Here is a 20941-nt window from a genome sequence, read left to right on the forward strand (position 1 = left end):
GTTGTTTTTAGTATTCAAAAGTACATTTATTTTTCATATCACACATTTCAAACATGAGAATAGTCTATTCTATTATTGTTGTTTGTCTTTAAATGTCTTGCTTATCTGGGTTATTCTTTAGTATTATTTATCTTGCATAAATCTGTATTATCGTGCCTTAAAAAATAAAGAACTATTAAAGTATTCAATCAATCAAAAGGTTGAATCACGAGTTCTAGCAGTGTTCTACGACAATGGTAACTGTCTCATCAGTGTCTCATCTGAGTTAATCAATAGCCACTCATGTGGCCACTTCATGACGTGTGAATGCCTGTGATGACTTCAGAGCTTTGGCTTTTCAGAACTGTATGTCATATTTCTCATTCGTATTCATATTCTTCTCTACGACCAACATGCCTTTCAAATATACACCTCCATCACCTGCACCAATGAACTGTGCCGGTTGCAACAAATACCAAAGGGTGGGGCTTAGTGACATACTACAGGATGCTCATGCTATATAAACTGGGACAGTATGTGGTGTGTTCATTCATTTCAGTCGTGTTGACTTGGACTAGCTACCTTTATACTAACCACCGGATTTTACCATGGCTGTGTGTTGTGAGACGTACCAACGCCCTAGTGAAGCATTTATAATAGCAATAGACTTCGGTACTGCTTACAGTGGGTACGCCTTTCTTATCAATGGCACAGAACCGATCGTTCCACAATGGGAAGAAAATGGACTGACCAGCCCAAAGACGCCTACATGTGTTCTATTTGATGAAAATGAGCATTTCAAGAAGTTTGGTTATGAAGCTAGAAGGGAATACATTAAGGGAAATGAAAAAGCTAAAAAAACACTTCTCTTTGAAAACTTTAAGATGGAACTCTACGGAAAAGTAAGTCTATATGATATTGATGATTTGCTGTTGATTATACATGTGTTGTTTTTTTACTGTGTGTGTGTGTGTGTGTGTGTGTGTGTGTGTGTGTGTGTGTGTGTGTGTGTGTGTGTGTGTGTGTGTGTGTGTGTGTGTGTTCCTGTATTCATTTATTTTAATATCAACAACATTTCTTTTTCCAACAGGAACTCAATGAGGAGTTAATGATTACAGCTGTAAATGGCAAACAAATGGGAGCCCTGAAAGTCATCACAGAAAGTCTACGCTACCTCAAGGACCATGCACTGAACACCATTAATGAAGACCTTCATGGAACCTTCACTGCCTCTGACTTCACCTGGGTTCTGACTGTTCCTGCTATTTGGGATGCTTCCGCAAAACAGTTCATGAGGAAAGCAGCAACTGAGGTAATTCCATGTTGTTAAACTTATTACATGCATGATGACATTATCAAAATGATCTACAGGAAACATAATTATGGCATCTCAAAACCCAAATCATCAATCAGCTAATTTATTTGGACTTTCTTCATAAAACATACCGAACTCCCCAGAAACATTCTAAAATGAAACTTGCTTTGGTACTTTTATGCATATATATGTGGGGATTGTCCTACAGTTAATCCTTTTGGACACAGGTTGTCAATAATATCTATCCAAAGATTTACAAACGCATATCCCCTGTTGTCCAAAATGTAGGCTTCTTAATGACGTTGATTCATTAACTTTAAGCACATTCCAAATATGTTTTTGGTTTAGTAGGAAGCACAGCTGCAAAACAATGTTGGCGCTTAGATGGCAACATCCACATCATCTCCCTTTAACCAATGGAATCAATTATTAGCCTAGCCTGTTTTCTATAGCGAGATGAAATGGTATCAATCAGAAAACGATACATTAGACAGTTGGAACCACATTTTACATCTCATTAGGACCAGTATGGCTACTGTATGATTGTTAATGTATCGTAATTATTTTTTTGGTTAACATCGTCTTTGTTTGATTACCGTTATTTGAATTATTGTATTGTCAGAGTTTATCATTTATTGTATCGTTTTCTTGTGGTGGTTGTGTGGGAGTGCACATAGTACAGGGTTTGGGGCTGTATCTCGTGGAAGAGCCATTGAGGAGCTGGATATAGAGATGTAGTACTGTTTCTTGTATTTAATCTGTAATTAATGCTTGTGTGTAGAAATCTATCCTTTTTTGTCTCTTTAATAATAGTAATAATAATAATAATAATAATATCTATAGGATATTTTCTAAATTATTTAAATATTGTTTTGTCTCTTTCTTTCTTTCCAGGCTGGCATTGTCAGAGAAAGTAAATCGGACCAGCTGATCATCGCATTGGAGCCGGAAGCAGCCTCCATCTGGTGTAAACAGCTGCCCTCGAGTGGTTTCATTGATGAGAACTCAGGACAGGTCGGCAAGATACAACTACAACAAAAACCTGGAACACAGTACATTGTTGCTGATTGTGGAGGTATGTTCTGTTGTGATATTGATGCTGTGTGTGTGTGTGTGTGTGTGTGTGTGTGTGTGTGTGTGTGTGTGTGTGTGTGTGTGTGTGTGTGTGTCAAAGTAAAAGTAAAAGTAAAAGTAAAAGTAAAAGTAAAAGTAAAAGTAAAAGTAAAAGTAAAAGTAAATGTAAAAGTAAAAGTAAAAGTAAAAGTAATACATCTGTACGTACATTAGTTTTACAGTATGACCCTTATCTTTAAATGTATGCAACTACATTTTCTCTCTGTTTTTATATGTAAAAAGAACGTTCATATTTTAAAGCCTAACGTTGTTGTCTTACAGGTGGTACCATTGACATCACGGTACATGAAGTGTGTGATGGAGGAGTCCTGAAAGAGCTGCATAAGGCCTCTGGTAATGCTCTGGGAGGGGAGCAGGTGACAAAAAACTTTATATGTTGCCTGAAAGAAATATTCTCTGAAGATCTCTGGGATGAGTTTGAAAGAAAGTCTCCCAGTGAGCTTCAAAAGTTGATGTATAATTTCCTAGTTCTTAAGAGTGTGGATGATGATGTACAGTTCGACTGTCCTTTTAACTTAGCATCATTAGCTCAGAATCAGCAACCAATAGAGAGTTACTTCGAGAATGTGCAAGGTGTCGGCTGGGACGAAGGGTTGATCACAATCTCAAGAGCAAAGATGAGTTCTTTCTTTGATGAAAGTCTGAATGGCATCACTACAAGTCTCGGAGAAATCTTTAAAAAGATGCCTGTTGGCAGCATTGACTACCTCCTGTTAGTGGGGGGTTTTGCCTCAAGTATGATTCTACGCACACACATTACCAAGAAGTTTGGTGCTCAGTGCAAGGTAATGTGCCCTGCGTCGCCCCAGCAGGTAATTTTGAAGGGAGCTGTCATGTTTGGCAGAAACCCTGCAGTAGTGGCATCACGAAAAAGTGCCTTTACTTATGGCATTGCTGTCTCTAAAAAATATGATGCGTCAAAGCATAAGGCTGAGAAGAAGTTCAATTATGGACGTGGTGACCGCTGTTGTGATCTTTTCGAAACACTGGTGACAATAGATGAAGATGTGGGTTGGGACAAAACCAGTGACCACGTCTTCATGCCAGTAGAAAAAAACCAGACATCAGCAGAATTTTGTTTTTATCGCACAGAGAGGATAAATCCGCTATATGTAGATGACTGGGCAATAGACAAACTGAACTCATTTTGCATTGATATGCCAGATACTTCACGTGGGCTGGATCGTAAAATCAAGTTTCAAGTCAAATTTGGCTTCACAGAAATCACAGCCACAGCCACTGATGTGGAATCCAACTCAACAAACTCAGTCAAAATTGACTTTTTGAGTAAATGAAACTGTAGACAAATAAGAGTAAGACTATTGCAGATATAGCCTTAAACAGAGTGAATTATGCTTTCTTCATTATCATCTAAGAGATTAATATATACTGTAACAGGCTGTCCACAGATATTAGTTATACTGGGAAAATGTTTATTTTGGTATTCATGTGATACTTTAAACTAGGGCTGTATTTGGTTTATTAGGTTGAGATGTATATGGTAATACCTATCATTCTATCATGTGGTGTAACATTGTATTTAATGTTAAAGAGAAATCATACACATTTTGTAGACAATGTGCTGAATCAAGATGTTCTATTGCTAAATTGTATTATTATTAATTATTATTACAATATACCGGTATTCATGACCAAATTATGTACACTTTAGATGCAGAATTATTGTTTGGTTTGGATTTGAATTTGTTTTATCTTCTTTGTGTGTTTGAATTATTTTCGCTCCTATGCCACCAAAATGTGGAACGCCCTACCAACAGTCATTAAGAGATGCAAATCCCTTGATTCCTTCAAAACCGCTCTCAAAGGGCACCTACAGACGGCTGCAATTCTAAACTGGCCCCCGTAAAATCTGAATCCCCCCCCCCCTTTTCCCCTCACTGTATAAGTTTATTTTCCCTTTTTACCTCCTTTATGATGAATTCCTGTTCTGTTCTTTGACTATATAGAAGTGTCTATTTGTACGTCTCTAAATGTTTTGATGAATTGAACATGGTGGACCCTCTTGTTAACAAGTGTAATGCTTAATTGGGTCGTCCACTCACAGTTAACAGTCTTTATATTGAGTCTGTGCTTGAAATGTACTGTAATTCTGCAAACTGTTAATAAATCAATCAATCAATCAATGTAGTCTACTGTAACTGAAACATACATAGGCCTAAATGTGATTGGCTTTGCAAATGAGATGCTGTTTATATGAGTTTATATGAGTGAAGTGAACTTATTGGCCCCAAATACTTTGGGCCAATAAGTATTTAATAGAAACCCTTCCTGTTGGCAATTCGCCATAGTCCACAATAATAATAATCTAGAAATGAGAACAAGCTGAGACTGATTATGTTGGGGTTTATTTATTTTTACAATATCAACCATAGCCTACATTGTGTTCTCCAAAATGGTTATATTAACTATTAATATATCTTCCATGAGGGGGAATCAAACGCCAGTCTCCAAATCCTCTACAAAGAAAAGTGAACAATTCTGATTGGATGAAAAGGATGGCATAACTGCCTGGCAACAAAGACAAGGCTTTGTTTCATTGGCTGTCTGTGCCAACTATCCGCGGCCGGCCCTCTGTTTATAATGTAATCAATCAATCAATCAATGTTAATTTAACTCTGAGAGTGTACAAATGGAACCAAATGGTTTAATTTATTTGGTTCTCTGTTTCATTTCAAGGACCCCCAGTTTGACATGCATTAGTCTACGGACCCCCATTTAATGGCATTTCTATCTCTGGGACCCTCAATTCATATGGTAAAACCAATGTTAATTTAACTCATGAGAGTGTACAAATGGTTGGTTCCAGACCATTTGTACACTCTCTGAGTTACTAATACAGACCCATAAGGGTCCATTTGGTTCCAAACTATCATTTTTGTGTTCCACAAAATGGTTGAATGTTATATTGTAGTTATATTATATTGTAGTTATGTAAAGTGGTAAAGAATAAAAGAGCAGGTTTAAGCATTACCAATTTGTCGAGCAGACAGACAGACAGACAGACAGACACAATAAGTAATGAGTAATAATTTACTGTTTAAGAGTAACTTTGACACACAGTACTGCAGGCTATAAGCAACAGGATTTAAGGAAGAGGTCAATTCCCTTTGATAATGCAGTACTACTTAGCCCTCTTAGAAATTTAGATAAATACGGATAAGGATAAATAGCATGGGTCTGCTGCCACTAACAAAGTTAAAGGTTGCTAATAAATATTGTTACTTGCCACACAATCAACCCCCGTCTGCCCGTGTGAACGAAACAACTAGTACGGTGCCGTTAACCTCGCCTCACCACCAGGCGGCGCAGCGCAGTGGACTGACTCACTGGACCATTTGGCTTTCCGTAGGCGCGCAAGTGAGCGTGGTGACGTCGGCCCCGGAACCGCAAAACACAACAAATACACACGTGGATTGGAATAGTAGCATTATAGTCTGTCTGTGTGTGTACTACAGCACAGGTAGGTTCACTTAACTAGAACCAGTTATTGTTACATTATAGATATTAAAGTCAAACCTTTTCATTTCATTATGATGAATTCCTGTTCTGTTCTTTGGCTATATAGAAGTGTCTTATTTGTTTCTAAATGGTTTGATGAATTGTACATGGTGGACCCTCTTAACAAGTGTAATGCTTAATTGGGTCGTCCACTCACAGTTAACAGTCTTTGCATTGAGTTTGTGCTTGAAATGTACTGTAATTCTGCAAACTGTTAATACATATTTCAATCAATCAGCTCTGCTCCACACAGCGTTTATAGCAGTGGTTCCCAAACCTTTTCATGTCAAGGACCCCCAAATTGACACTAATTAGCGGACCCCCATTTGAAAAGATACGCCAGGGACCCCAATAAGAGACGATGTTTAGTGATTGATTCTTCAAAGACCCCCAGTTTGACATGCATTAGTCTATACGGAGTCGGACCCCCATTTAATGGCATTTCTATCTCTGGGACCCCCAGTAATGTACCATTACTGCATCAAAAGTATCAACAAACTATACTATAGAAAGTGGTCAAACATACATTGGCAATATTGTTCAATGGGATTCTTTTGGAGGGTTTGTGGACTGAAAAGGATTGAACCACTGTGCCAGGCTCAGAGCAGGGCATCATTCAGCAATGACAACAAGAGTATTGCCTCACCATGAATTGTTCTCTGTGGTGTGGTATGGTGTGGTGTGGTGTGGTATGGTGTGGTGTGGTGTGGTAGCGGTGGCCGAACGGTTTGGGGAGCGGTCTTGATCTCGGAAGGTCGCTAGTTCGTATCCCCGGACCGGCACGTTAAAATTACCACCGTTGAAGTGCCCTTGGACAAGGCATTGAACCTCTACCATGAAATGTTCTATGAGCAGGGCCTGGCTGTAAACAAGTTCTTGAGCTTAGTCCAGTTACCCTGGGTAAACATAGTACCTTTCCTTTCCTTAGTCCAGTTACCCTGGGTAAACATAGTACCTTTCCTTTCCTTAGTCCAGTTACCCTGGGTAAACATAGTACCTTTCCTTTCCTTTGGTGTGGCAGTTATGAGCGACAGCGACGATGACGACATCCCTGCATTGTCTGCTGACACCATGGCTGCTCTGCAGGAGTTCTACAACGACACCATCAGTAAAAACACCCCGGTGGCCGAATCCTCCTCCTCCTCCTCCTCAGCCATGTTCGCTGTCGGAGCTGTGGAAGAGGACTGGGTGAGAGAGAGAGAGAGAGAGGAGGATCATCATTATACCATGAAAATATATCATAAATGTATCATATGGATCGTATGTATGTATGACGTCTATAGATTATTGTATATCGGACAGGGGTTGACACTCAGGGCTCGGAGGTGCAGGTCATGTTCTACTCGCCAAAAGGTCATGACCACTTCCCCGAAAAGTAAATCGTCCATTATAAAATGATGAGTTGAATTTGAATTATCATTCAATTTAATACTTTTGTTTTCTTTTTTATTTTCTTTTGTTTTTTTAACTTTCTGGGGCTGTGCGATAAAAAAGTCATACCTCAATTAGTATGCCAAATATATATAGCTATAGGCCCCCAGTCGGGCAACCTGAAAGCAAATTCCACCTGCTCGAATGTTTTATGTACCTTAGTGTCAACGCCTGTATCGTATACATACAGTATGTGAATATCGTGTGTGTGTGTGTGTGTGTGTCTACCAGGGGATGAGCCAGTTCTGGTACAGTGACGACACCGCCACACGCTTAGCAGAGGAGCTCATACGTGAAGCTGGCGAGGGCGGCAGGTAAGCGGCAGTACGCTACACATGGAACGAAGCCATTTGTACTCTGAGTTAAATTAACCTGTGCGTAGCTTGTGAAAGTGGTTAATTGTTAAATTGTTGAAAGTGTTTAACCCATTTAGGCCTGATGTCAGAAAAAAAAATAAAGTCTTCTAAATTCTGACAGTTTTCTGAAATGCCTCATGTTTCTGTATCAGTGGTGCTCAATATTTCATGTCAAGGGTCCCCAAAAATGATATGTAATTGACCACAGACCGCCATCTGAAAATATGTAGTTCCAGGGACACCACCCCAGAAGCTAAGATTTGAGTTCAAAACATTCACTCTGAAAGAATATTATGTTAAAAGATTTGCGCCACATTTTCAGATTAAAAAAAAATAGCAGCTATTTTTTAATAGTTAAAGTATAACAACCCCCAAAAGGGGTTCCCGCCTAGAATGGGTCAATTGTTAATCAGGACACATCAGCTGCATAATTTCAGCAACCAATGAGTTCCTGTCAACGTCAAATAATGGTTCATGTCAAACCCAGCCCATGAGGTTTTAGTGTTCTGCTGGTCTGTTCCCAGGATAGCTTGCGTGAGCGCGCCCAGCGTCTACCAGAAGCTGAAGCAGGGGGTGGTGGCGGGCTCCGATGGGGTCTCTGCCGTGGTGTTGGAGTACGACCGGCGCTTCGCCGTCTACGAGCAGGAGTTTGTCTTCTACGACTACAAGGAACCGTTGGCCTTGCCGGCGGAGCTGCCGCCTCAGAGCTTTGACATCGTCCTGGCCGACCCGCCGTACCTGTCTGAGGAGTGTCTGAGCAAGGTGGCCCAAACCGTCAAGTACCTGACCAAGGGCAAGGTGCTGCTCTGCACAGGTGAGATAGAGGCTCTGGTGGTTTGATTGATCGATTGAAATATGTATTAACAGTTTGCAGAATTACAGTACATTTCAAGCACAACTCGATACAAAGACTGTTAACTGACCCAATAAAGCATTACACTTGTTTACAAGAGGGTCCTCCTTGTTCAATTCATAAAAACATTTAGAGACGTAAATGTTTTGACATTAACGTAAGACGTAAAGCATTTGGTGCCAGCGCTGACTGACGGTAGCTCCAACTCAAAAACACTACTTTGTCACGGAATTGACCTCTGTGCTCACATGCTCACATGTATAAGAATATACAGTCCATATGATGATAGAATATGAAAATGTATGAGATTAACTCATCCATGTCAGTAGCAATAGTTAGCACAGGCCAACATAGATTTGAACGAGAGTGGTAATATTTGTCTTAAATCATGATTATAATTTTATCAATTTAAGGCCCCTCTAAAAATAAGTCAAAAAAGTATTTGGCCTGGTAGGCTATTTGTGAAAAGAAGTCAAATAAGTACTTGGCCAAGAATGAGTTTTAAGATATAAAGATAATTTAAAACCTGCCTGCACAAAACATCACTTGTTTTTTACTTTATCCTTTAAGACCAGTGAAGTTAAAACCCATTTTGAGCTGGAACCCCTTTTGGTGTTTTATACTTTAGCTATTGAAAAATAGCAGATCTACAAGCTCATAGCGCAGCAGCGTGTAGGTAGGTCTGCTATTTTTGAAAAACCGTGAAAATGTAGTGCAAATCTTTGAAAGTATATTCTTTCAGAGCCAACGTTTTTAACTCAAATCTTTGCTTCAGATGGGGGTCGGTGGCCAATTAGCAATTACATATATTTTTGTGGGCTCCTTGACCTGAAATAGTTTGAGCACCACTGACATAGAAACATGGGGTTTTTCAGAAAACTGTGCTGGTGTCGTGCACCAAGAATGGCAGATATAGAAGCTCACAAGCCTTTTCCTAAACCTCTCTCTCTGTCTGTCTTTCTTTCTTGGCAGGAGCCATCATGGAGGAATATGCCAAGCGTTTCCTGGACCTGAAGCTCTGCAGCTTCCTGCCCAAACACAACAAGTGCCTGGCCAACGAGTTCCGGTGTTTCCTCAACTATCCCTCCCAACTGCTGTCCTCCTGAGGAGGGACAACTATCCCTCCCAACGGCTGTCCTCCTGAGGAGGGACAACTATCCCTCCCAACGGCTGTCCTCCTGAGGAGGGACAACTATCCCTCCCAACGGCTGTCCTCCTGAGGAGGGACAACTATCCCTCCCAACGGCTGTCCTCCTGACTCAACTATCCCTCCCAACGGCTGTCCTCCTGAGGAGGGACAACTATCCCTCCCAACGGCTGTCCTCCTGACTCAACTATCCCTCCCAACGGCTGTCCTCCTGAGGAGGGACAACTATCCCTCCCAACGGCTGTCCTCCTGAGGAGGGACAACTATCCCTCCCAACGGCTGTCCTCCTGAGGAGTTGAATCAACTGCTGTCCTCCTGAGGAGTTGAATCAACTGCTGTCCTCCTGAGGAGTTGAATCAACTGCTGTCCTCCTGAGGAGTTGAATCAGTATTTTTCTTATCCAGGCAAGTTCAACAAGAACATCACGAGGACCTGTTGGAGGGAGGAGGGGACTGTCTGTAGGCTATGTAAACATTCTGACGCCCTCAGGGCTAAAACCTTGTATGTCCAAAACAGTTACTTTCCAGGAAATGGTGTTGTTATTTAGTCAGAAGATCTGAATACTTTTCATTGGTTAAATAACCCATTTTGGGAGGGAACCCCTTTTGGTGTTTTAACATTGTTACACTTTAGCTATTAGCTATGAGATCTACAAGCTCATCGCGCTATGAGCTTGTAGATCTGCTATTTTTTGAAAAATCGTGAAAATGTGGCGCAAATCTTTGAATATATATTCTTTCAGAGCGAACATTTTTAACTCAAATAATGTGCGGGGTCACTGGAACAACATATTTTCAGATGGGAGTTCGGCGGCCAAATCCATATAATTCTGGGACATCCTTGACATGAAATAGTTTGAGAACCACCGACATAGAAACATGTGTTCTTCAGAAAACCGACTGATTTAGAAGACATTTGTAGAATCGTCCTCGGGTCTTAAATGGGATAACGTATAGAAAAACCACAGACAGCCACTTCAACCTGAGGTCCCTAGTTTGGGCACGTCATCATAGGCTCATAACGCACCTCATTGTGATGCGTCCGTTGCGTTGTTGTGAACTTATTTTTCGCTATTTTTGCAAGTCAAACGATAAAGCATAACATATTTTATACATATTATATGAGAGCTTAGTAGATCGTACATCACCTGAACATTTGTGGTGGAGATGACCACCTTTTGCAGTGTAAGCGTAGGTCAACATGTCAGTAGCCTCTGGTTCCTCTACATTGATGTCCACCCTATGCAATTTCTTTTCGGGTGGGAGCAGATTTGCTGGAGGAATGTGAACCAAAGACTTCATAAAAGAAAAATCACACCCGTCTATTCAAGTTTCCTTCCATTGTTTTCAGGTTTATTAGACATAAGACTGCTTAAAGTGTTACTTACGCTGGTGTATACATATGAAGAAATATTCCTCATAAAGTTGATTTAGGCTATTATAGTACTTGAGAGAATGCATACATGTGTCAGTTGTTCTGTACAGTCAGTAGGTGGCAGTGTTTATCAGGTCATTGATTGCTATGTAATTCACCCATTGCAACCGGTTATTGAGGGGCGCTATATCCCCTCCTATAAACAGATAAAGTGTCGATTCTGTCTTAACAAACATTAATGACAATGAATGGAGATTTTATGTCATGATTATGATCATGTGTGTCTGAGCAAATCGGCTGTCGGTATGTCCGTCGGTGGAAACCCTTGGCCAATAAGGGACCACCATTCTTGGTGACGTAACTAATAAGGTGTTTCAATCAAGGTTGAATATAAGGTCAATAATTGATTAGAGCGCCCCCTCCCCACGGGTGTGATTATTAATAGTGGGACAGCTAATTATAATTAACTAGAGCGGTGCCCGTTGGGCACTGGCCTACTTGAAACGATGCAAGTTGCAAATTAATATTATGTCTGTGTCCGTTTTATGGAAGGATGTGTGGGGCCATTCTTTTGGTAAAGGATTACTTTATTGAAGTACTTTTATGCCCATATATGGAGTTCTTTGTCAGGCACGCCCAAATATGGAGTCTATGCAGACGTCAGAACAGGCCAGCTCCATAAATGGACATTGGGCAGGGGCCCTGTCCAGAGCCCGGGCAGAGGCCTTTTTGGGGCGCTTCTGGACAACCGTGGGTCCGACCGACTCGACACCGGGGGGGCACTGCACTCCATGTGGGGGTGTGTTTCACGCGTGTGTCGAATTTGAAGTCGGTGGGGCGAACGGTTCTCGAGTTCCGTGCATTACAACAGTACTGTACACACACACACACACACACACACACACAGAGACTTAGGTCACATTCATACCAGAGAGCTTTGCTGCGATTAAAACGAATCCCGCTGCGCATTTTCAGAAAGTGCACTTCGTTTGGCAGGTGTGAAGGCTCATTCGAATCGTAATGCGTATCAAAGAACCGCATTGTACTCCGAGTAAAAACGGGGGTTTCGCTTCGCTTCCAATCGCACTTGATTACGATTCGGTGCAGGTGTGAAGGCAAACCGCAGCAAATTAAATGTACAAGAATCCCAAATTCTCCGCCATTGAGTCTACCGAAGTATTAGGTGAGAATGTGACCTTAGTCCTTACTGGTGAGGCCTTCAGTCTGCATGTCCAAGTGTCTAATCCTCGTGTTGATGTTTTCTTAGGGGTTCAACAACAGCTGCTTCTGGTGTGGGTTCCATTGTTTAAAACCACGTTAAATACTGCATGGCATGATTGGCATTTTCAAAAATGTAAAAAAAAAAACGTAATCAGAAGAGAATGTTTTAATTGAAAATTTGAATAGGGAAAATATTGCATTACGTCGTGTGTTTCAATTGATAGAACATGTTTTCACTGAACGAATAATAGGCCAGGGCTTACTGTATATATACAGTATGGTTAAAAGGAGGCTATAGAGCACCGAAGTCTGACGTCAATATCGGTAGAGGGCGCAAATCCACAGGTTCATGTATTTTTATTTGTATTGTAATCCCCATAGGGGGATTTTAGATCGCCTCATATAAGAACTGTGTTTGAGAAATAAACATGTCACCCCGGCCGTTTCACTCATATGGATATGAAGAATCAACTGACTGAGAGAAAACGCTAATGTTACTGCTACTGAATTAGTTACATTTTCGCTAGAAGCAGACTGTATCATATATGAGTGACTGACTGTCATAAACGATACAGAGACACCTCCATGACAATAACGCCGAGACAGCTTGTTTATTTCTGGACCACAACGCTTATAGTAGACGTTATTAAGATGAGCCCATGTTATTCTCCATAGAGAAATTACTTCCGCGAACCAGGGGAATCGAAGGGATGAGCGAGTTACGTCAGGACTTCGGTGCTCTATACCAGGCCAAGACAACATGCACCTTTCACTCACGTCCTGAGCACATCAAGGGCAAGGCCAAGTACGTAGAGATCATATACTGTAGGCCTACCTGGCATACTACCATCCATCCCATACCCTTCACAGTAAAACCCTCAGTATAAATTCAAACTCTTGAGTTTACAAATGGAACCAAATGTATCCACACTTTTCCTGGGCTGTGTGTGCTCCAGTTCCTGTCGATTTGATCCAATGAAAGCCAATGAAACTGGTCAGATGACCAATGATATCCAACGAAATCAACAGGAACTGGAGCACACACAGCCCAGGAAAAGTGTGGATAGGCCTATGTGACGTTAATGAGCACCAGTATGAGTACCAGTAGGGGGCGCTGTTGTGCCAGAAACAGAGAGAGAGAGAGAGATAGTATTAGTGCTGCACTGTTGCCTGCTAATGAGAGAGAGAGGAGAGGAGGAGGGGGGAGAGAGAGAAAGAGAGGGGAGTTGCACCACTCAGTTCACACGGGTGTGTTTCTTTTGTCGTTATACATGTTTGTCGGTGGAGCTCTGGAGCCCGGCTTTGGGCCGCGTCTGTCGCTCCACGCTCTGGTTGCTGCTCTGCGCGTCCCGGTCCTTCTCCAGCAGCGGCACGCAGGTGCACCCCACGGCCACCGACACGTAGCTCTCCACGTAGGAGTGGCGGCCGCCCACGCACGAGCCCGTGCGCTTCAGGATGACGGAGGGCGTGTAGACCGGCGTGCTGCGGTACTGCTCGCTCTCCGCGCCGTCGGGGCCCGTCAGACAGCCCTTACACAGACAGTAGGCTTCTGGGATGAACCGCGGGTACCGGGCCGGGTCGTGGGAAATCCTGGTACCGAAAATAAATAACAAACATACAAAATGATTAGATGTTAATTGAGGTCACATGATCCGTTTGTATTTACTACTACACTCTGACTTTTGACCATTTTGACCTGAGATCAGATTCTAAAAAAATTCTTCTACATCCTGACAGTTTTCTGAAAAAGCTATGTTTCTATGTCAGCTGTTCTTCGATTTTTTTTAAATAGCAGACCTGCAAGCTCGTAGCGTGCCACTCGGTGGCGCGCTATATGAGCTTGTAGATCTGGTATTTTTCAATAGCTAAAGCATAACATAATGCTAACACCAAAATAAATTATTTACATTAACAAATTAATTGGTTTGCGGAGGTATTGCAAGTGATCCGACCCTGGACATTCACTCAGAACATCTTAATTTTCTTTACTTTGTTTGCATGTGAAACATATTTTGAGAGAGGTACTCTTCTCTTGTACAAGGTTTGAAACATTCAAAAGTGTCTGTATCCAACAAAAAATTTGTGCTTCTTGTGAAATGATATCCCTGCTCTTTACTGGTAATAACATGCTTTGAAAACTAGATTGTGTGGCTGGGTCTGTCCCCGTGTCCGAGCACGAAAATAGCGTTTGTTCAAATCAAATCTACTAATCAAATGATTCCCGAGCGCGGCACGGCTGCAGCTCACCGCTCCTTGGCTCACTGCTCCAAGAGAGATGGGTCAAATGCGGAGAACAAATTTCACTGCGGTAACGTCGTATGACTTTGTTCACCACGTGTCACAGCCTAACACACAGGCCAGGGAGGAGGGCTTGTACAGTAGGCTACAGCACAAGTACAGTATACAGCACCACTCACTTCAGACGGGTCAGATTATTTTGGTCCAGCTCATGAACATGTGTGATTAGTGTATTATTTAAGGAAGAAAGATAACCTAATCTTAACCCATAGAATGGTGCATGAACCCCATGGTTGAAAACCCTAGAATGTTCAGTAACAGCTCTCTTAAACAGAATGTATTTTCAATAAATTATTTCCCCCCCCCCAAACAGGAGAGAACTCACAGGATAAACACATTTTGAAGTGATGACAAAGAAATGTAGACAGAACTGGAACCCTATCAATTTTAAAGCTGATAAATGAATAGGCCTACTCTCTCCCCTGATTGAATGAAGTTGGCATTTTGGCAACCCCACCTGGAAATTAATTTTGTTAATTAGACTTGGGGAGACCCCCGTTACTGAACATTGAACAACAAACACTAGCCCTATTATTATCAGCATATAGAACTTTAAACTGTTTAAACCAAACTTGTTTTAAGATAACGTTACATCACAATAGACTATCTTTAATTGAACCAATCCACACGATACATTGGTGTTCTCCCATATAGGCTACTTCCATTGAAAATCTAGGCTAGACATACAGACCACCCACCTAGCCCCAATGTTCCCTCAGTCCCTACGCTCATTCTGTAGCTCCGATAGCTACAGGATGAGCGTATAGGGACTGAGGGAACATATTGGGGCTAGCCACCGCTGTGTATGACTGTTGACAAACACAGTATAGGCCTGATATGAAGGCTGAAGCTCATATTGTGCACTGCAGCCATCCCCTGCCTGGGCAAGCGGAGAACAAGTTATGGATTGCACTGGCACTCGTGATTTTACAGTGTGTAGACTGTAGACAATATGTGTCAAGGTTTTGGAAAAGATAGAATAAAATTGAAAAATCTAAAATGTCTAATGAATGACAGACAAATCTTATATTATGTATGTGGAGATGGTCCCTGGGTGTGTAGGGTCTGAGTCTAGGGTTGCATATTTTCAGCAGGGGACCAGATAACAAACCGTGCAATGACATGAACATGTGAGAACTTGGAACTTGTTCTTTTTTTTTACCTGTATGCCCACGGAGAGAGGCTGAGAAAATTCACAGGCGTGCGAGACTTTCTGTCCGGCCGGAGGCGCCTGGCGCCCGCCGACGAAGGACACGTCAGGTTGTGTCGCTCCTGCGGCGCCAGCTGCAGCGTGTGGTGGAAGGCGCTCATGACGCCCACCGACAGGCGGCCGAACATCTGCTCCAGGATCTCCTCCGGCAGGTCCAGACACGGCCGGCCGCGGACCGCGGGCGGCCGCGACGCTTTCTTCTTGACTCTCACCGCGGCGTCGACGCGCGACGACGACGCGTCGATCAGGATCAAGTACGCGAGCAGCAGTGCGCAAATACTACCCGGTGCCATATTATTTGCGCGCGTCTGGGACCAACAACAACGAGAGACAAGTTCGGTTACTTCCCCCCCCCTCTCGTTCTAACAGAGCAAGGTGTTATATTTCCAACGTGCCGCTCACATTGGTGAGCATCTTGGTGAAGTTGAGAAGAAAAGAAGATTGTATTTTCGGTTAATTCTCTCCTCCTCAACGACGTCTCGTGGAAACTTAGCGTATGGCAAAACTAAACACGCCCGGTCGGTCAGTGTGCTGGGAAGTGGGAACCGTTTCTTTCTTCAGCCTCCAGTCCAGACAGTTCCCCGACTCCTCCAGAGTCCAGACAGTAGAAAGAAAACCAATCTAAAATGGAGCCGAGGATGTGATTGACATGACCCCCTTTTCAACTTCTCGCCCCTCGCGTAAAAAGCAGCCTCCTCGCCTCCACCTCCGTGATAATGTAATGTGTCCCCTATGAGCGCAGCGCTCAGGAACGGAGGCTCACTGGAAAAGAAGAGCGAAGCTTTTGGCTTCATTCCTGCGAATCCTGCAACTCACTGTGTCGGTAAAACCGGCACAAATTATCGTAGCAGCCAGTACGACAAAATAATCAAGACCAATTTGCGTATAGGCTACTACCGTTTTCCATCAGACTATATACGATGTTGAGTTCAGCAGCTGGTGCGTGTCTAGTCTACCGATAGCCTCATTGATTGATTGATTGAAATATTTATTAACAGTTTGTAGAATTTACAGTACATTTTAAGCACAAACTCAATACAAAGACTGTCAACTGTGAGTGGACGACCCAATTAAGCATTACACTTGTTTACAACAGGGTCCACATTGTTCAATTCATCAAAACATTTAAAGACATACAAACATTTAGAGACATACAAATAGACATTTCTATGTAGCTAAATTCATCATATGGGAAGCAAAAAAGGGAAAAGATACAATATACAGTGAGGGAAAGTGGGGTGGGGGGGGATTCAGATTTTACAGAGGCCAGTTTCGAATTGCAGCCATCCGTAGGTGCCAACCACTGCTCAACCACTCTCCCTTGGCACATCGGTTTGTTTTCTTTCCAGATGCTTATCTACTTGACCCGTGAAGCTTAACTATTCAAAATATTTACTTTTAATAATAGAAAATAGCTTTTAACAGGATAATCATACACGTGGAGATATATTATGGGCTACTGTATATAGATTCACACAACTATAATAACACAACATATTCAACAATAGAATCAAATATGAATAAATGGCTCTATCTACCGCATTGCACATTCAAACAGCAATGTATCCGATGGGAATAAAGAAATCAAGCCATTTAACATGGCTATACAGTTAGTGCAGCGTGATTATGATGAATTATGGTACCGGGACAATTGCATTTCCATAAGGCAATAAAACCTCCGACTTTTGCTCACATATATGGAAAAGGAATCTGTCATCCCCAATCACCTGAGTAGGCCGGCCACCTTGCAGCATAACTTTCCACTTATGGAGTCAAATGCTGTTAACAGATACACAGCTGAACCTCACATTGTATTTTGGTGACAGGAGCTGGAAGTCAGCTGAAATCAGTGCGTGTTGTTGGGGAGGCAGGGCTGGACTGGCCACAGGACGTACCGGGCATATTGCCGGTGGGCCGCGACCGTAGGGGGCCGCCATGATATTAAAAATAAAAAAATAAAACAAAAGGCCACCAGGAAAGGTCCGGGCGTGCTGCCATTCTGCCAGTGCCATCATAATAATAATAATTTCACTGTACCTGTATCAGTGAGTGCCAAATAAACCCTCTACACAAATGTCTGTTGGTTTGTATCATTTATCTGTTCTGTAAAAGTGGTGGTATTATTAGGGCTTGTTTGTTTGTGTGTGTGCCTCGACAGAGCGGGCGGTAGAGTTTCTGCTATCTGCGCGCTGGTTGTGGTGGGTGGGCCGGTCTGGGGCCAAATTCACGCAAAAATGACCGGGCCGAATTGTTGTCCCAGTCCAGCCCTGTTGGGAGGAGCAGGCTTGTACAGCGTGAAGGCGAGGAGGAGGCCGTTCCAACCATAGTTACGCAGAGATACCACATTGGCCACTTGTTGTTCGTTGGAGCGATGCGTCAAGTCACACGTACAGCTGCCATGTTGATGACAGCAATTAATGCATCATTTAAATCATCATAAGAGGTTTGGTTTGTTACAAATGTCAGACATGATGTAGCCATGTTATAGATTGGTCAAATAAAAACACCCTATCTTACGTAGATAGTAGGCTAACAGTAATGGTTATAATTAAAAACTAGAGATGTCCCAATACTGTATCGGTAAAAGTATTGGATCAACCCTTATTGGTCATATCGGTATCGGTGAATATGCCAGTCTAACCACAGATCCCACACAGGGGTAAGGGGGTTGACACTATGGCAGGTAAATAAAATGTTGGGACATGTGGAGTTTCCTTTGGAGTTGCCCCAAACTGCAAGTGCACTTTTGAGTGAGGAGTCTGCTATAAACACAACACCAGATATACAGTATAGCTAGATAGCTATAAACACAACATGAGATCACGACACTGGTATCGGTATTCGGTATCGGCTAACACAGAAATGGAGGTATCGGGATCGGATCGGAAACTAAAAAAAGTGTATCGGGACATCAGGGAAATCTGGAATATCTGGAAATCTGGAATATCTGACTCATATCAGGAATATTTTGTAATATGTGACCTGTTTTCCCTGTTCATTCTTTCTATTGCTATTCCTGTCCCCTGTCCTGAAAGCTACCAAATGGTGGGAGCATTGGGAGGCATGTTTTTACACGTAAAACTTGCGATTCCGTACAACTCAGGCTTATTTCTTGCAGTGGAGATGTGGAAGGTTGACCTCGCCAATATGGCGGCGACGCTGGCGTACGGTCCAGTGGCCAATGTGGTGTACTGTCTACGACTGTGGTTACAGAGGCAGGAGGTCATCTCCCATCTCCAATGTGGTGTACTGTCTACGTCTGTGGTTACAGAGGCAGGAGGTCATCTCCCAGCTCGCCATCTCCAAAGTCGTCCTCGTCCACACGTTTCTTAGCGGCTGTCTTTGGTCTCTCCGCCTGAGGTCCCAGTGGGTCAACGTAGGAAGCATCTACACGCACGCACGTACGCACACGCACACGCACACACACACACACACACACACACACACACACACACACACACACACACACACACACACACACACACACACACACACACACACACACACACACACACACACACACACACACACACACACACACACGGTTGGGAAAAATGAATATTCTGACAACAAATATGGAGAAAAAAAATCTATAAAATAGCCGATCTACAACCTCACAACGCTGAGCTTGTATAGATTAGCTATTTCCGTGTGACACCATTGTACAGAGAACTATCTTTTGCATTTAATCAGTGCTATTGATCAGTGTGTTGGTTAAAAATATATTGAAACAATGAATAGTAAAAAGTGCTTTGGACAAAACCTCTCAACTCCATTGGACCCTCAAACAATCTGCTAAAGCAGCCAAACCCAGCACCTCTCTGGTCTGTGAGTCTCAGCTAGTATTAACTTGGGACCCAAATGTGTGACGGCAGATATTCTGACAAAGTCCTCCTGGGCGGGAACCCCTTTTGGTGTTTTATCTAAGCATTATGTTATACTTTAGTTATTGAAAAATAGCAGATCTACAAGCTCATAGCTGGCACTCTACGAGCTTGTAGGTCTGCTATTTTTGAAAAATCGTGAAAATGAGGCACACATCTTTTAATATTCTTTCAGAGCAAACGTTTTTTTTATTTTTATTTTTTACAAGTTGTGCCTTAAACTCTATATTATGCTTTGTTTGCTCATTCAGATATTCTGTATTCACTGAATGTTTGCCAATTTTCCAGCATCTTTTTGACTATTATGACCTGCCCAGAATAGAATAGGGTGCATATGTTTAAAGGTAACAGAGGTGACATGAGAACAGAACAGAAGCAAATATAGAGTCACAATAATTCACAACTCCGTAACAGGTCCAGTATGAAGACACATACTGTACTAAAGCAAAAGTGAAAACATCTGATTCCAATGGATTAGCCATGTAGCAAGAGTAGATCAGATCTGCTGCACATATGTTCACAAATAAATTACACTAGTGTTTGTCAGCAAGTAGGACGGGGGACGGGGGGATGGATGACAAGACCTAGAGCCCGACCCGATGACAGATGTTTGGTTCTGATCAGGGGGGCAGTCAGCCAGATATTTCGTGAAGCCTCATTTGAAATCGGTAGTTCATATAATGGCCTGTTGTGGCGCTGGACTGGACACAAAAAGCCCCATAGCTCCATAGAGGCCCATGTATTTTGGCCCAACTTCACCTAGACTGTATTACCTTAATAAACATGGTCATGAATACTTTCTTCTTCCAGTCACTAGTTTAAAGTCTCATTTCTAATGTCATAATATTCTTTTTGGAAAATTATGGTCCCATTAATTAAAAAAATGACCATAAAGAAAAATAAACATCGCGTATGTTCTGAGGGGCGTGGCTACCGTTACAGTCTATGATCGGGATTCCCCTCCCACTCGAGTCAAAATAAAAACCAACGGAGAAGAAGGGGGGAAGTCCCGCCTCGTTGTCTGGGCAGCCAATGGCCAGCTGGTCCAAAACGGAGCCAGCCAATGGCCAGCTGGTACCAAACGGATCTAGAAAGATGGCGACTTACATCATTATTATTACAGGCTTCATTTTACGTTCATGTTAGACCCGGCGAACGCTTTGTCCATATTTTTTACAGTCTATGGTTCTGATGCCGATACCGAGTCCTGGACCAGATTA

At 42.4% G+C, this 20941-nt stretch overlaps 4 protein-coding genes across 5 annotated transcripts in view; 2 read left to right on the plus strand and 2 right to left on the minus strand.

The window, feature by feature from the left end:
- Positions 1-863: 863 nt before the first annotated feature.
- On the plus strand, positions 864-6692 carry LOC310867040 (heat shock 70 kDa protein 12A-like; the record flags this gene model as incomplete). Its single annotated transcript, XM_083776833.1, has 5 exons — positions 864-881; positions 1070-1291; positions 2189-2369; positions 2690-3715; positions 6661-6692. 5 exons carry the CDS (start codon positions 864-866, stop codon positions 6690-6692), a joined length of 1479 nt encoding a protein of 492 aa, XP_083632959.1.
- Positions 5837-9716, plus strand: eef1akmt1 (EEF1A lysine methyltransferase 1). Its single transcript, XM_083776252.1, has 5 exons — positions 5837-5909; positions 6969-7135; positions 7610-7692; positions 8259-8548; positions 9560-9716. The coding sequence occupies exons 2-5, from the start codon at positions 6971-6973 to the stop codon at positions 9691-9693; spliced, it is 672 nt and encodes a 223-aa protein (XP_083632378.1). The 5' UTR covers positions 5837-5909; positions 6969-6970; the 3' UTR covers positions 9694-9716.
- A 2764-nt stretch (positions 9717-12480) lies between these two features.
- il17d (interleukin 17d) lies at positions 12481-16636 on the minus strand. Its single transcript, XM_083776394.1, has 2 exons — positions 15790-16636; positions 12481-13919 (listed from the first exon to the last, which is right to left on the minus strand). Exons 1-2 carry the CDS (start codon positions 16128-16130, stop codon positions 13595-13597), a joined length of 666 nt encoding a protein of 221 aa, XP_083632520.1. The 5' UTR covers positions 16131-16636; the 3' UTR covers positions 12481-13594.
- Positions 16637-18793: 2157 nt separating this feature from the next.
- ift88 (intraflagellar transport 88 homolog) overlaps positions 18794-20941 on the minus strand; it is a 43514-nt gene continuing 41366 nt past the window's right edge. For both annotated transcript variants that reach the window (XM_083776589.1, XM_083776590.1), the window contains one exon: positions 18794-19224. In XM_083776589.1, coding sequence (XP_083632715.1) covers positions 19103-19224 — 122 coding nt within the window. In that variant the 3' untranslated portion in view covers positions 18794-19102. The remainder of the gene's footprint in view (positions 19225-20941) is intronic.

The sequence above is a fragment of the Protomyctophum parallelum genome (assembly GCF_964188405.1).
Source record: "Protomyctophum parallelum genome assembly, chromosome: 11".
NCBI lineage: Eukaryota > Metazoa > Chordata > Actinopteri > Myctophiformes > Myctophidae > Protomyctophum > Protomyctophum parallelum.

Bases quoted from the DNA above. Each gene is read 5' to 3' on its own strand.
- eef1akmt1 (XM_083776252.1), top strand. From the start codon at position 6,971: ATGAGCGACAGCGACGATGACGACATCCCTGCATTGTCTGCTGACACC. The intron at 7,136-7,609 runs GTGAGAGAGAGA...TGTGTCTACCAG, and splicing joins GAGCTGTGGAAGAGGACTGG to GGGATGAGCCAGTTCTGGTA. The intron at 7,693-8,258 runs GTAAGCGGCAGT...GTCTGTTCCCAG, and splicing joins GAAGCTGGCGAGGGCGGCAG to GATAGCTTGCGTGAGCGCGC.
- il17d (XM_083776394.1), bottom strand. From the start codon at position 16,130: ATGGCACCGGGTAGTATTTGCGCACTGCTGCTCGCGTACTTGATCCTG. The intron at 13,920-15,789 runs GTAAAAAAAAAG...TTTCGGTACCAG, and splicing joins CTCTCTCCGTGGGCATACAG to GATTTCCCACGACCCGGCCC.